General features: G+C 41.3%; 1 protein-coding gene across 1 annotated transcript in view; it reads left to right on the top strand.

Moving 5' to 3' along the window:
• The window catches only part of LOC120586101 (sperm flagellar protein 2-like), a 76,479-nt gene extending 70,653 nt beyond the window's left edge, over positions 1–5,826 (top strand). Inside the window, exons 24-25 of the mRNA XM_039842525.1 lie at positions 5,195–5,434; positions 5,594–5,826. Of these exons, the coding sequence (XP_039698459.1) occupies positions 5,195–5,434; positions 5,594–5,794 (441 nt within the window). The 3' untranslated portion in view covers positions 5,795–5,826. The remainder of the gene's footprint in view (positions 1–5,194; positions 5,435–5,593) is intronic.
• Positions 5,827–15,087: the final 9,261 nt, after the last annotated feature.

Genomic DNA, 15,087 nt, shown 5'->3' with positions numbered 1-15,087 from the left:
CTGCAACCCCCCTATCGACTGGGCCTCCTTGACCTAACTCTGGCATGGATCATAGCCTGCCATGAGGTCTCGTTTCAATGTCTGTCCTCCACAAGAACTTCCCTGACCTACAATGGTGTCGGGTCCCCCCTGCCTTATGTTCCCATAGGATGCTGTTCTTCTCCCTTCAGGATATCCCTCACAAGTAACTATTTCTTCAGGGTCAGCTTCCTTTCTGGGTCTAAGCACCCTGTGGGTTGGGATGGGCCCTCTGTCATATTCTGTATTTCTGAACCCACCACATCTCTGAACCTGAATTACTGGCACAGAGCTCAGTAAATATTTCATTGGGTGGATTAATCAATTGATTAATTAATTGGCTTTGTAAATCACACCCTCTGCATGGTCCTGCTAGGCATACAGAAGAAACCAAGTTTGCTCCCCTGAAGGAGCGCCATCCAGTTTCCCCATCCGTGCAGAAAAGAATGAGACAGTGATATCCCAGACCTGGGGGGAACAGAGTACCATGGGGCCTTACCAAGCAAGAGAGGTATTTGTGCCTTTTTCTTTCCCATCTCCCTATCTTTCCTCTTGCTGATTCCTCCATCTGGAGCGACTGTCATCTTGAAGGGTCTGAGGCCTCCCCCAGTATCTAAGGCCTATTTCAGCTGCCAGATCATTCGTGAAGCTTCCTCTGACACCCCAAAACAACAGTGAGCACTCTCTCAAGTGGACCCCTTTATCATCAGATCCCCTCTGACAAGGCTGAGCACCATCACATGCATACGTGCACATATTCAACACATAGTTATCCAACACCTCTACGTGCTAGAAACAACCCTTAACCTGGGGGTAGAATAGGTAAAATGCACACTATGTCAAGTGGTAATAAACGCTACAGGAAAAAAAGAATATAGGGATAAATACAAGTGTTGGGGTGGTAGTCTCAGTGTTGAGGAGGGTGGTCACAGAAGGTCCCTCTGTGAAAAGACATAGAAGCAGAGGCCTGCAGAAGGTGAGAGGGCCTTGCAGATCTCTGGGGAAAGAGCACGTCAAGTGAAGACAGCAGTACATGCAAAAGCCCTAAAGTGGGGTCACACCTGGTATATTCCCAGGAACAGAGAGAGAGTCAGCCATTGTAGTCGGAGAGGAGTGAGCCGGAGGACTGGTTGGAAAGGGAAGTGAGTGAGAGAGAGCTCAGGGGGCTTCGCAGGACTCGATTCTGCCAAGAGATGAGATGAGGAGTCATGGGAGCGTGGCCATCTGGCTGAAAATGCACGCGCTCTCTCTGGCTGCTGTGTTGAAATCAGACTGTAGAGAAGCAAAGGAGGTGAGAAGGAGAGCGAGGAATTCAGGAAAGGGTGTGTTTATCTATTGAATCCTACTGCTAAGTTATTTTTACTTGAGTTGGGGACAACATGTCACCCCAAAGTAGATCCCACATAGCAAGTGTTCAATGAATGTTTGTGAACATGGCAGGAAAGAAGGGAGGAAGAAAGAGAGAGGAAAGAATGGAATCCAGTCTCCAAAGTAGAGTGGAAAGGAGCAGATGTTCCAGACAGAGGCGATAGTAGGATCCAGGAGGCTGCAATGAGCCAGAAAGACCAGGGGAAAAAAAGAAGCACATGCTAGAACTGTTGCCACAGCAACAGACAGCTGCTCTGATGGGTAGCAGCTAAGCCAGCTACTGCAGGATGCTGCATCCCTTCCATCCCTGAATCACTCTTTAGTGTAAGCTAGTGCCCCCTCCCAGGAAGCAGCTCCTTGGAGTGCTTCTCTTAAAAGCTCTTTCAGAGCCCAAGGACACTGCATTGGAACTGACCCACAACCACGGCACAATAGAAGGAAACTGGGGGCAGGGGATAGAAAGCACGTGCCACGCATCACATGCATTGATCTCTTCTTGGCTTCAAGTGAGCCCTAGGAGCTTTTGACACACAGGATCCACCCACCTCCCTCATTCTTGTTCTCCCCTAGTCCTGCCACCCTGCCTCCAATTATGCCACTCTGTTTCTGTACCCTTTCCAACTGTATTCTAGTTTCCTGGGCAACCACATCCCAGGAAGCCATAATGAGCCTCCTCAGAAGTAACAACTCCAACAGATTTATATTCACTTCCCAAGATGTTGAACCAGATCAATCTGTTTTTGTTTTCCACAACAACTGAAAATCTCCCTGATATTTCAGTTTTTCTTACTCACGTTGTTCTAGTCATTGTGGTGCAGACTTGTTTAAATCCACTCCCTGGGTAATTTGAAAGATGTTCAAGAGCAAAGCATTGACGAGTATGCACCAGTCCCAGTGAAAGTTTAAATAAGTTGACATTTAGGAAAAGGATTCATTCTGGCCTGTGTGCTGTGGGGTTATGATGTTGGAATTCAGAAAATTGTGAACTTGACTCTCCCACATTTTGAAAGTCTTGTTAAAGCATCTTGGTAGAGCGTCGGAGGCCCTGGGGTTTGAAACACATACGTTTTCATTCCATCTTACTCTCTGACACTTTGCCCACATGAGTTCCATTAGTGACCTGTTCTGCCTGAGATGTGGGACTAAACTAATTGAACGTGGAAATACATGGTCAGGCACCATTCTGGGTACACATTTGTTGGGAGTCCTTGAGGGCTGCCTCTGATAGTTAGCTGAGTGTGACATGGTGTTCACTAGTGCCATAATCTGTCCCACTGCTTAGATGATGAAGTGACTCACACGGAGTTTTGATGTCACTAATTGCTCTTTTGGAAGCACTGGTTTTTCTGCAAACTGGCATCTCTGATTTTGATCAAGCACCTACATTCAAACTCATGGTCTTTCCAAGATGTTTGTTGAAGAGACCTCCCTTCTACTGCACACCCTGCAGTCCCACCAGGATGCCGAGCTGGCTCTTTGGTCCTAATCTCAGCCTCAGTCCCCCCGCCCACCCACTAAATCACTAATTCTATTCTGTCCCAACTCCCTCAGAGAGCAAGTTAGCAAAAATATAAAAAGCATCCTCTGACGTTAATTGGTTACGGGTTCTTCACTAAGATTTTAAATGTTTAAATTGTTACCTTTAGCTAAAATAAAAAAATTCATTTATTCGATGGTGCTTATGTCGGGCCTTTGAAAACTTAGTCTCTCTCTAATTATGAAAATGGTACAGAGACGAGGTTACTTCTCTATTTAATTTCGATATCGCCTGCTCGTCTAACCCAACTAGGCATTCGCTCACTCACTAGTCTGTCTTTATTGTGTCCACACACAGCACCTCTGCTGCACTCTGAATAGAAATTCATTCACTCTTTACTCACTCAGCAAGCTATTTTACATCTCAACTACGTTCATTTCAGTATACTAAATGTTCTTTTGCCCTGGGAAATTACCAATGAGTGGCCAATGTGATGAAACCCAAGCTTCCTACATAGAAACAGAAGGGCCAGTTTTACATTTCTGCCATGTAGCACTTCAGTTGTTTAAAATGGAAAAGAGGCTGGATAGATAGATGATAGATAGATAGATAGATAGATAGATAGATAGATAGATAGATAGATAGATAGATATAAATAGACGATAGATAGATAATTTATACTTAATTCCAAAATCACCTGACAGAGCATTCCATGCCTCCCTCCCTCTCTCTCTCTCTCTCTCTCTCTCTCTCTCTCTCTCCTCTCTCTCTCTTTCTCTCTCTCTCTCGCCTTCTCTCCACCCTTTCTCTAAGATTATATTAAATTTCCAATTTACCAAAGGGTATAGAAACACAACCCACACAAACTAGAGAAATTGCAACCTGTCTTCATTACAATGCCTACAGCCCCTACAAATTCCTTGTAGGGACTTACAACTACTAGAGGCCTAATTTTGTGCCACACCATCCTTATATACATGGGACTTTAGAAAAGAACTTGCATGATCTATTCACTTAATGCTTCTCCTGAATTTAATATTTATAGACATTGGCACTCTTCTCTTTTTTTTAAGCCTGTTAGTATTTTTCCTCCTTGGGGTAAAGGAGAATCAGTGTTCAGGTGTTCTCTGACATCAGGCCAGCCGACATTTTAAAAATCCCCATTTTTCTATAGCAAATCACCAGACATCGATGACCTCATCATCAGAAATATGCAAGCATGCACACATACACACACACACACATATATGCATTCATTATGGTAAATACAGTAAATATAAATCTACTGTAGAGAATTTGGACAGTACAAAACAAAGTAAAAAAAGAGATCACCTGTTCCACTAACAAGAAGTAACCATTGTTAACTCTTTAATGCATTTGTTTCTCTTTTTATTAATAAGTATGCAGATATAAGAAAGTGAGGATCCCAGTTGATTACTTTGTGTTCTGTTTTCTCTTTGCATTTATCCTATGAGTGTTTTCTCACATCACTAGGTATTCTTTTAAACCAAAACACTCATAGCAACATAGTATTCCATCACAGAAATATACTATCATTTATGTTGCCATTCTCCCATTTTTAGAATCTTAGGTTTTCTGTTTTCTGTAAGTAACACTGAATGAACATTTACATACAAAAGTCTTTGTACGTGAATATTTCTTTAGAATCAATTCCTAGATCTATAATTACCGAGTGCAAGAGTAGGAATATTTTTCAGGCATTTGATACACAAAAAATTACTTCAGTAATGTGCTCTTTACCATTCTCGAAATGCCTGAGTTCATGGCTCCTGGCCGAGTTCCAAAGAGCTGTAGTAAGAATCCCAACCTGACTTTCTATGTTCAATTTGTTTTCTATTTTCCCTTCTGAATGTTTAATCAGGTTTAACTTCCGGTATCCAAACCTATGTTCCTGAAGCACCTAGAATCTATCAAGCTTGAGAAATGAACTTGCCATAACCTCTTGTCCGCAGTCAATTTCTAAATCAAATCCTATTAAAAATCTACATCAATATGAAGAAGTCTGACATAAGCTACATGAATCCCTTCCAGTGTCCATTTATTGAGGAATAAGCCAAAGCATGTTTAGAGATGAATAAGACACATTCTACACTGAGGCCTCTAAACTACCAGCAGAATTGGTCTAGGATTTTTACGTGATTTCCAGCTCAGCAAGCATATTCTCTCCTGGACTTCATTTAGCTAGTTTCCAGCTAGGCACCATCATTCTATTGCATGAAAAAGTGTATGACAAAACTGTTGTTTTCTAAATGACTCTGTTACTGAGAAGACTTAAGTCTGATTTCATGTTCTCTTCATGTAATTGTACAGACCTACTCCTTTACCAATATAAGTCCAATTGAAGACTATCCTGAACCCGAGGAAAATTTTATAAGTGAGGAAAGGGAACTAAGAGAGGAAGGGGAGGAAAAGGAAGAAGAAATTCCTGAAAATGCCAACACCGAAAAGATTTCCATGGAAACACTGTTGAAAGTATTCCGAGGAGGAAACGAAGCACAGGATGCTCACAGATTTGCCAGCCACCTAAAGACAGGAAACATTTATTCAGAGGTGGGTTAGATTATGTTGTAAAAGGGGCAGGCTAGACAGAAGAAATTCGCCCCCAATTTTGAACATATTTTTATGGAATTTCTTTATTAAGTAAAACCATTTTTTAACACCTTCAATTTTGTAAAGTTAATTACTTTTTTTTCTTCTTCTTCTTTAAAGAACTTCACAAAAGTATTTCAGGATCTTGGTGCCAAGAACCTGGAGCCCATTGAAGTTGCTGTTCTTCTGAAGCATCCTTTTATTCAAGATCTGATTGCAAGTTATCCAGACTACAAAATTCCTGTGAGTATTATCCAAAGGCATCTCGATTTGGCTGAGCTAAGGTTCAGGGCATGGTGGGACATTTCAAAAGTGGACTAGTAGGAAGGGGACTAGCAGACGTGGCCAGAGCAGGATCTGGGGCAGCTAAGCTCGTAGTAGCATCAGGCCAGACAGGCCAGCCCACGTACTGAAGGGCAGCAAGGCCCGGCACAGAGGAGATCGCTGTAAGCACTAGTGACAGCACCTTCAGCACTATGCGGCCACCTCATCAGGACTATGGGGACACCTTGGGGATACAAGAAGGCTGGAGGTAGATGAGAGTGAAAGCCCGGGGGATGGCAGGATTAGTGTCCTGGAGCGTTCCAGCCAATGACCCTAGCCCGTGATTGAAGAGTATGGAGAATACAACCTGCCTTGCCAAAGAGAACTAAGGAGACCACAATCTCCAGCCAAGGGCTACGCACTCACGGTTCACATTGCCCACAAAGTGTATGGGGTGACAGTGCCTAGGAAAGATTGGATGTCAGTTCCATCAGGGAAATAGTACTCAAGAAGGGGAAACTGAGGACAAAACCCAAAGAAACCAGACCCACCCAGCGGAGGAAGGAAGGATGAAAGGAAGAACTGTCCGCTCCGAGCTCACACAATAACCAAGCAGGTTTCAACTCCACGTGCTGAATGTGCCTCACCGTGACAAGGCCCAGGTCTCCAACAGCAAGGGCTAAGGGAGGTAGAGGCTGACCCCCTTTCCGAGTGCGGCAAGATGCTTTAATCCTCTCACAACCAGTTTGACAGCGTGAAGTCCCCCTATTTGGCTCCTGCTAGTTATTTATTTGACTAAAAAGTCTGCCAAGTTTCAGATAAAAACACTTCCACTTTGATAAAATGCAGGTGGTATAATGCATTTCTCCTGACTTCTCAGTGATAACTCCTTATACCCAGAAATGAAACTATCCAGATTTAAATATCTTTGCACTAAATCTACTTTTTCTACATTGCTAATCCTTTTTAATACATATTTTATCACCTATGTTAGTAATAATTAAAATTCATTTCTAACAAGCGAGCAGACCATCAGCACATCTAGCAGTAAAGTGTGATTATAGCATTTAAGACCACAGGCTGTGGAATCAGAAAGTCATGGGACTGAACCTCTGGTCCACCACGCAGTAGATACCTGACCTTAACTTTCTCTTGATCCTGGCTTTCTCACCTGTTAAATGGGGATAATAGCCATTCCTACTTAAAGGGTTGTAGCAAGGATTAAATGAGCTTGTGCATCTAAAGCACTTGGCATAGTATCTGACACACGGCAAGAATGACAGAAATGATGGCTGTTACGATTACTGTTTGGTACGAAGCACTGAGTCCTGAGGCCAGGAATATAGGATCCATGGAGGAGAGAATAATGAGTATAAAACTCAGTTGCAGCTCTCAAGCAGTCCACTTCCGTTCCCAAGAGAATTTTTACCTGCAAGACTACAGGAGAGTGATATAAGGTAAACCACTCAAGCACAAAATTATAGAAATTCAAAAAATAGGACCTTTTTTGTGTGTATAGGCCAGCAGCTGAGTCTTCAAGGATGGCCAGGGTTTGGGAAAGTGAAGGAAGAGGAGAGGACATCTCTGTGGATTTTGCTGTTGAAGTGGAGAGAAGGCAGCATCCCAGCAGCAAGGACAGATCGGTAAAGGGCGCCCAACCCCCCGGCCACGAGCAGTACCTGTCCATGGCCTGTTAGGAACCAGGCCACACAGCCGGAGGTGAGCAGCGGGCCAGCGAGCAAAGCTTCGTCTGTATTTGCAGCCACTTCCCAGCGCTAGCATCGCCACCTCAGCTCCACTCAGATCACGAGGCATTAGATTCTCAAAGGAGCACCGGTCCCTGGTGCCAAAATGTTTGGGGACCGTTGGTAGAAGCAGGACTGCATGGAAGCAGCAGGACCCTGACCGGCTGAAGAGCAGTCTGTGATCTGATGAGATTGGTAAAATCAGGCCAGATTGCAAAGGACCCAGATGTCGCCCAGGGAAATTTGGATTTGATTTGAAAAGCAAGGGAGAATGGATAGGTTTCGGAACAGGGGTGTGAAATGGTATTGATTTCTTTGTCCCTACGTGTTTCTTTGTCTTTTAACCATATCACATCATTCTATCCCTACATTTAACAGGGACGCTGTTTTTAAAATTATTTGTATCTCATTATTTAAATAGGTCTGAAATATTTGGAACATGGTTGGCAGTTATTCCAAGCCGTTGTATTCATACATTCCGCCATGTACTGTGTGCACTGAAACTAGGGTGTCCCCTGTCCCTTTGCAGCATCTTATATTTCATTGCTTTCAGTAAGATGAGGAGGGCATAAGTCAGAGTTACTGGGGACAGAGCACATCAGAATGAGACAACGGGGTGGAGAGAGGCAGGTGGGTCGGTGTCACAGGCAGGATGGGGGAGAGTCACCACCCGTGGGGATCTGCCCCTCTTCTGCTTTCCTCTTGGCAAACGCCATTTTGCATAAGCTGGGTTCCAGAGGTCCACCACTTAGACTGTCTTTCATCCTACATGTTTTGTTCCGCATTTCAGGGGACAGCCTTCTTATTCTGAACCATTAAAATAACTTTCAAAATCCCTTAGCATTATGGATAATAGTATTTATCTTCTGTTGAAAAGAACAAGTAGGAGCATAAAATTACACCACAATTATTTTCTCCCCTAATGGAAGAAAAACTCCCTACACAATTTGGAATTATCCTTACTCTGGCTAGAGTGACTGAATATGATTAACTTGCAGAGAAGATTTTATTTGTCATTTTCCTGAGAAAAGAAAACAGCCAACAGATGACTGCTTTGGAGAGTCAGCCCCCGACCCCCAAAATGGTATTCTGACTTCGTTCATTCTGGAAGGAGTTTCACCAGCTTGCAGTGCACCTCAGCTGAAATCCTACCGGCATTTTGGACAGCACGTTCCTCTCCGTGAAGGTCTGTCTCCAGAGCCGCAGGATAGCTAACATTTTGGGCCGCTGCCCGCTATGTTCCAGGAGCACCTTGATAACACTGACCACCGAAACCCACTCTGCACATTCTCTGATTTCCCCTGGTACACAAGACCCCTTAGGCTGAGTGGGGGAAGGCGGGGGTCTGACCTTCCGGGAAGCAGTTTCACAGGGCCAGCATGGCCTGACGCTCCAACGGCAGAAAGAGCGTTAGTCTGTCTGCCACTCAGTCAGTCAGCTCGGTCTAGTTCCTTCACTGCCAGAGGGCTTCTGCTGAGTCGGCTTCTTCTCCTTGTCTGTCCCATCTCCTCCCTATTGCTCACAGAGGAAGCTAATGAAAGGCAGCGGACCACCCTCATCGGAGCTCATTCATATGATTACGAATCAAGGAGAGTCGAGCTTACAACCTGAAAAGCCTGAATTCTGATACTCTAAAATGAAAGAGCTTCCCTTTCCACTGAGATGCTCTCTTTTCATTTTCACTAAGCAAAAAAGAAAAAAGAAAGAGAAAGAAAAGAGGAACAAAGGAAAGAAAGGAAGGGAAGGGAAGGGGAGAGGAGAGGAGGAAGGAAGAAAAGAAGGAAAGAAAAAAAGAGAGAGAGAGAGAGAGAGAGAGAGAAGAAAGAAAGAAAGAGAGAAAGAGAGAAAGAAAGAATAAAGAAAAAGAAAGAAAAAGAAAGAAAAAGATCTCTGAAGATGCAGGTACTATTGCACTCATCTTGTCATCATTTTTTGCTCCAGATATCCATGTACAAGTAAATAGATCACATTTTAAAATGAACTTTAACCACAGTGATGTTATTTAAAGATCTTTCAAGATAAGTAGAGCAAAAGCTAGAGTGTGGTTTTTCAGGTTAAAATGTTGTTTGCTGTCATAAACAGTGGGAAGTAAATGTTGTTGCCCAACAGAGCTGTTAGGCAACAGCTGTTTGCGAAGTTTGAATTTGGAAGCAGCAACATTTTAAAAATACAGATTTGAAAGAGCTGAGTATGCATATTTATTCTGATATTTTTATTTTTGCTCCCATGAGGGGGCAGGTCTGGCGTGTGGTTAGGCGAGCTGGCTTGGGAGCCACACTGATTGCAGTCACACCTACCGATGGTGTGACTTTGGGCAAGTGACCTCACGGTGCCTTAGTTTCCCCATCAGTAAAATAGGGTTAGTTATCATAAATACTTCACAATGTCCTTATATAGATTAAAGGACTTAATACGTATCAAGTGCTTGGCAGATAGAAATAACTCAATACACGTTAAGACATTATTATTATTGCTGTTGTTCCTGGTCTGTTAGTTGCGGTACACAGAAAACATTTCTGAGCTATGTAAAACTATATGTGGATGAACTAATAAGCTGACATGTCATTGCTTGAGTGTAGCATCCGCTCTTGGAAAGAAAGGCAGCTTTCACCGATGCAGTACCACGGTGACGAAAGGTCTAAGTTGAAGCCCCAGGAAGCCCCATGTGGTCAATACCTATGTGGAAAATTCAGATTTTATGTTGCATTTTATAGTTATTCAATTAAAGTCACTTGTTTAACTTCAGTTTTCATCGACCTTATACCAAGAGGTTATTTTCAAATAATATTCCTAAATTATTAAGAAAACACTTTGGTTAAATGTAGCAAGATCGATGAGAATACTGTACCTGGGTTATTAGTGACTAAAATCAATTAATCTCCTATGACAAATGTATTTACAAATGCAAACGAACGCACGATTTTCTACACCAGCCTAAGAAATGTAGTTTCTTACAATGAACACATTCTGAGCAAATGTAAATTTCTTTTAACAAACCAATAAATGGAGCATATATCCTCAAAATTAAGGTTTCCATTCAATAGGAGATAGAAACAAATCTTTTGATGTTAAAATCAGAATGTCACAGGAGAATTTCTGTAAGAACCCAATTAAATGAGGACAAAATACCTATAAATATGAGCGTGACTTGAAGACACTTTTATTCCATTTTGTTATCAAGGTATCTCACTTCAAAATATACTCCAACCTTCTCTTTTATCTTTATAACAAAATATGATGGCTGCTTCGGCACTTTGCATTTTCAAAGCACCCGTGTCTAACATTTCCAGATGCTTTCAGGCTTTACTCAGTTACCTGCTCCTGAAGATTATGGGCCCTGATTTTGACTTTAAACTTAGCCAAGTTTGGCTTAAATATCTGGAGTTTATAACTCTCCTCAGACAACCACAGATCAGCTCATGCCTTAATCCCCAAGCTACCAGTCTATATCAGGATTAGTTATTCTAAGTGTATTAGTCAAAGAAGATATGTAATTAAGAGTTGTGGTGGGCAGGACCAGAAAGGTCAATGGTGAGCAGCTGTTCTTTTTCATTTATTTACTCAAGATTAGCCTTTGACTGAAGGAGATCTGAGTTTTCAATGAAAAGGTCCCTCAAGAAAATAATTCACTCTGATTCCTGGCAGTGACTGATATAAGCAATGTGCACGTCACTTGGCAGGGAGCACCTCTGATCATGAATTATGCAAGCATTTGTGAGTAAAATTACCACAGTCACATCAAGACCTTTAGAACTCAGCTCTGAAGAAAAGAAACATATTTTTAAGGTACTTCCCTAGACTTGAGGGGGAAAAAAACCTAGAAAGTGCATTGACATAATTCTACATTTTTTCACATGTGTTTGTACCCCTTCTACATTCTGATGATATTTTAAGTTTATTTTAAAAACATCTATGATTAAAAATGTAAGCTAGCTGGGTATTATAAGTGGATGGAAAACATCATTCTACCCTGATATTTAAAAAAAATGGAGAAATTAGGCAATCCCCATTCTCTTAATAATCCGCTGTTCTAAAATTCTACAAATCTGTAGGCGTGATTAAATTGGCATTAGAATTTTCCTTTAATAGGAGATAAACATTGTCTTTTATTAGATAATAGGGTAGTAATATTTTGGGTTTCCCATTTTGTGCCAAATTCTGTGTAGTTGCTTTTACAAGTGTTATTTAATCTAATATGACAATTCTATCATTAGATGAGGAAAAGCGGGCTCCAAGATCTCTGATATCTTTCCAGGGATACAACTAGTAAGCTGCAGGATTCAAACTAAATAGAGAACAAATTTCTCAAAGGAAAAAAATAAAAACTCACTTTCTGTTTAATCACTGCCGTGTAGTAGATGAGCATTAGTCCTAAATCATTTATAAATATTTGTTACTTCCCCTTGAATCTCTTTTCCTAGGCTATGAAAATAATTCTCCAAAGGAGTAGCATGCACAAGGAAGCGATGGAGAGAGATCTCCTTTAAGACTTCTTGAGGAAAAGAAATAAAGGCAAAAGAATGTGATTTTTATAATTTGGCAATGAATCTTCTAACCATCAAATGTAAACGTGGTGTTTGTCATATATGTTATCATCATTGTAAGTGTGGAAATGACCCCTGCCAGGCTACGAGGAACACTGAAAGGGGGGCTTTCTTTAACTCAAAGAATATTCTGTAATAAATTTAAATTTCAGAGCAAAAATCCAAAGAAGGAATGTATTCTGAAGTGTATCTGTAACTAGAAGGCACTAGAACAATATGTTCAAAAATCAACAGATGAATAATCCCTACGAGAAGGATCTACATGACGCAGATGCAACGACGATTCCCCCAAAGCTCCACATCAGGGCAGTTCTGCATGTACCTTTAGTAGTTCTTGCTCCACATGCAATAATATTCCAGGGTTCATCTCACTAGCCAAGGAAAAGAATGCATTGTCAACTGCTAGTGCAGCCATGTCGCTATTTTCTATTCATAATTCTTTCATAATAGAATAACTGTTTCCTTTATATACACTTGTATCATTTCAGCTGTATAAATTAATGACTCAAATTCAATGATACTTATCTCAAGAAAGTGTTTTTTTGTTTTTTTTTTTGTTTTTGTTGTTTTAAGTGAGTAATAATGTGTCTATCCTCAGCGGTAGGGCTTCTATGAAACCCCTCTGAGCCTCCAGAGTTGCTACTCTTTCTGAAGATATCTTGCTGGATCCACCGTTTTTGAATGTTGCTGGATCTCCTTCTAAATGTTGGGAGGCCTGAGCGTTCAGTCTTTTCTACAGCCAGTCCCTGGATGATTCATCCCTTTCCATGATTTTATGGGTATTACAGAGACTAATGCTGAAATTTCTATTCCGTTCTCCAGAAAACCAGACTTCTCTCTTACTGTCCACATGTTTACCACATGGACAGCTCAGAGTCATTGCAAACACATAGCCATTGCAAATCTACAGCCAACAGAGTGAGTCTTTTATAATTCATGTCAGATCTTATCACCCCTCTACTCCAGCCCTCTACTGGTGTCCCATCTCATGCAGAATCTAGTCCAAGTCTTCATCTCGGTCTGCCTCTCTGATCTCATCTCCTGCTATTCTCCCCCTTAACCACTCTGCTTAAGTGGCAAATCCCCTTTATTGATCCTGGAACTTACCAGGCATGCTACTGCCTCAGAGACTTTGCACTTGTTTTTCTCTCTGCCTGGAATTTCTCCCAAATCTCTGCATGGCTTGTCCCCAGACTTCCTTTAGGTCTCCGTTCAAACAACACTGTCAGTACAGCCTTGCCTTAACACAGAACACAAAATAGAAATAACTCACCACCTCCACATACCTCACCCCCACTTTAATTTGTTTCCATTGCACTTAATGTCTGACAAACTTCATATTTACTCTTTTGCTTGTCTGTCACTTCACCAGGTTTTAAGTTCCATGAAGTGAGGGATTTTGTGTATTTTCTTGATTGCTATGCCCCAGAAGCTAAGACTCAAATCGGAGTCAGCTTTAAATTGTGTCAGTACATTTGTGCAAAATGTATCAAAATATCACCTTTAGATTGATCACTAAAATAATGAGCAATCCAGCGACGATTTCTATTATCAGTGGGAATTATATTCTACGTTTAGAGAGTGACGCATCTCCTAAATTTGCTTCTTATGGGCTAAGGTTCACGCAAAGCTTCGTTCCCAGAACTCTTGTCTTCAAGATAATGGAGGATGGTGACCCAGAAGCATGCTTCAGAGATGGAGAAGAAACTCTGCCAGAGATTTCAAACTTTCAGTTGCACTGATTCACATGTAATTCTAGATATTACCGGATAATTCTAGTTATTCTAGAGAGGGGAACAGAGGAACACAGATGTCCCTTACTTTCTGAAAGTTTACATTACACCACCTACTCTTACGAAACACCTATCTTAGTATGGTAATGGCTTTTTTCAAAAAAGTGAAAATCCTCTGCAATTTCTTTCTCTTCTCTTTCTTCCCCTATGTAGGTCTCTTCTTCCTTCACACCTGACTCTCAATGTCCACTTATTTCAAAGAGCCATTTCTTCCTCTTCAATAAAGATTGATATCTCAGATTAATTCCTGGAGAAAGCCTGCAAGGGAGTCACCATTTCTTCTAAATCATAGGTCCAGGAGGTATTAGCATGAACTCCTTGAACTAGCTACTTCTAGATCATTTTCTGCCAACACAGTATTGTCCTCATTGGAAGTTTATGCCAACTTTGGCTACCTTCTCTCCTCCTCATTAAACTCACTGACCAAGGTGTCACCCTCTGTAGCATCTTCCATTATTTGCACCACCTCTCCCTCTCTGCCCCCCACCCCACTCTGTGTAACTGCTCTCGCTTTTTTTTTTTTTTGCACTAAATATTACCATCTCCTCTAGATATCACTTTTGTGTGTGGTGGATTTGAAATCTTTTATCCTGGTTGCTTTCCTCTAGATATCATGTGGTGTTTTACAAGGTTCTTCATGATACCTTCTTGACATCCTTGGGAACGAGATAAACAAATATGGGCTGAATGCAAAGACAAGTGAATTTGTATTGGAGTGAATGTTGGTGGGATGACTTTAGCAAACAGAATATTGATCACATGAATTATTCGTTATCTCTTCCTTCACGGACACTTAGCTATAGGAGATACTGACCATGTCTGTCTAATTCACCTCTGTGATACAAAACATCAATAAATAAATTCAAAGAGAGAGACAGAAGCCAAGCAAATTATAATTATGGTCGACAGCATTGGAAGAGGTTTGAATTAAATTATGTTTAATAAGAGAAGGAGGACCCAATAACAAGGTTAAGATGTTAATAATAGGTAACAATAGATAATAATAGCTATTATTATTGAGGGTTCAGTATGAGTCAGGTAGTGTGCTGAGAGCTTACGGGCATTATCTCATTCAGTCCTCACAACTTTGTAAAATAGGTACTTTTAAGATTGCCATTTACATGTAATGAAAATGACATTTAGGGAGATTATGTAACTTGTACAAAGTCTCACAGCTGGTAAATGATAGACACAGACTAGGAACCCAATATTAACCCTAAAACTTGGGTACAAATAACCAATTGCACAAGCACAAGATGGAGGACAAT

Source organism: Pteropus medius, unplaced genomic scaffold (assembly GCF_902729225.1).
Source record: "Pteropus medius unplaced genomic scaffold, Ma_sr-lr_union100, whole genome shotgun sequence".
NCBI lineage: Eukaryota > Metazoa > Chordata > Mammalia > Chiroptera > Pteropodidae > Pteropus > Pteropus medius.
This window is presented reverse-complemented; position numbering and strand designations above follow the sequence as displayed.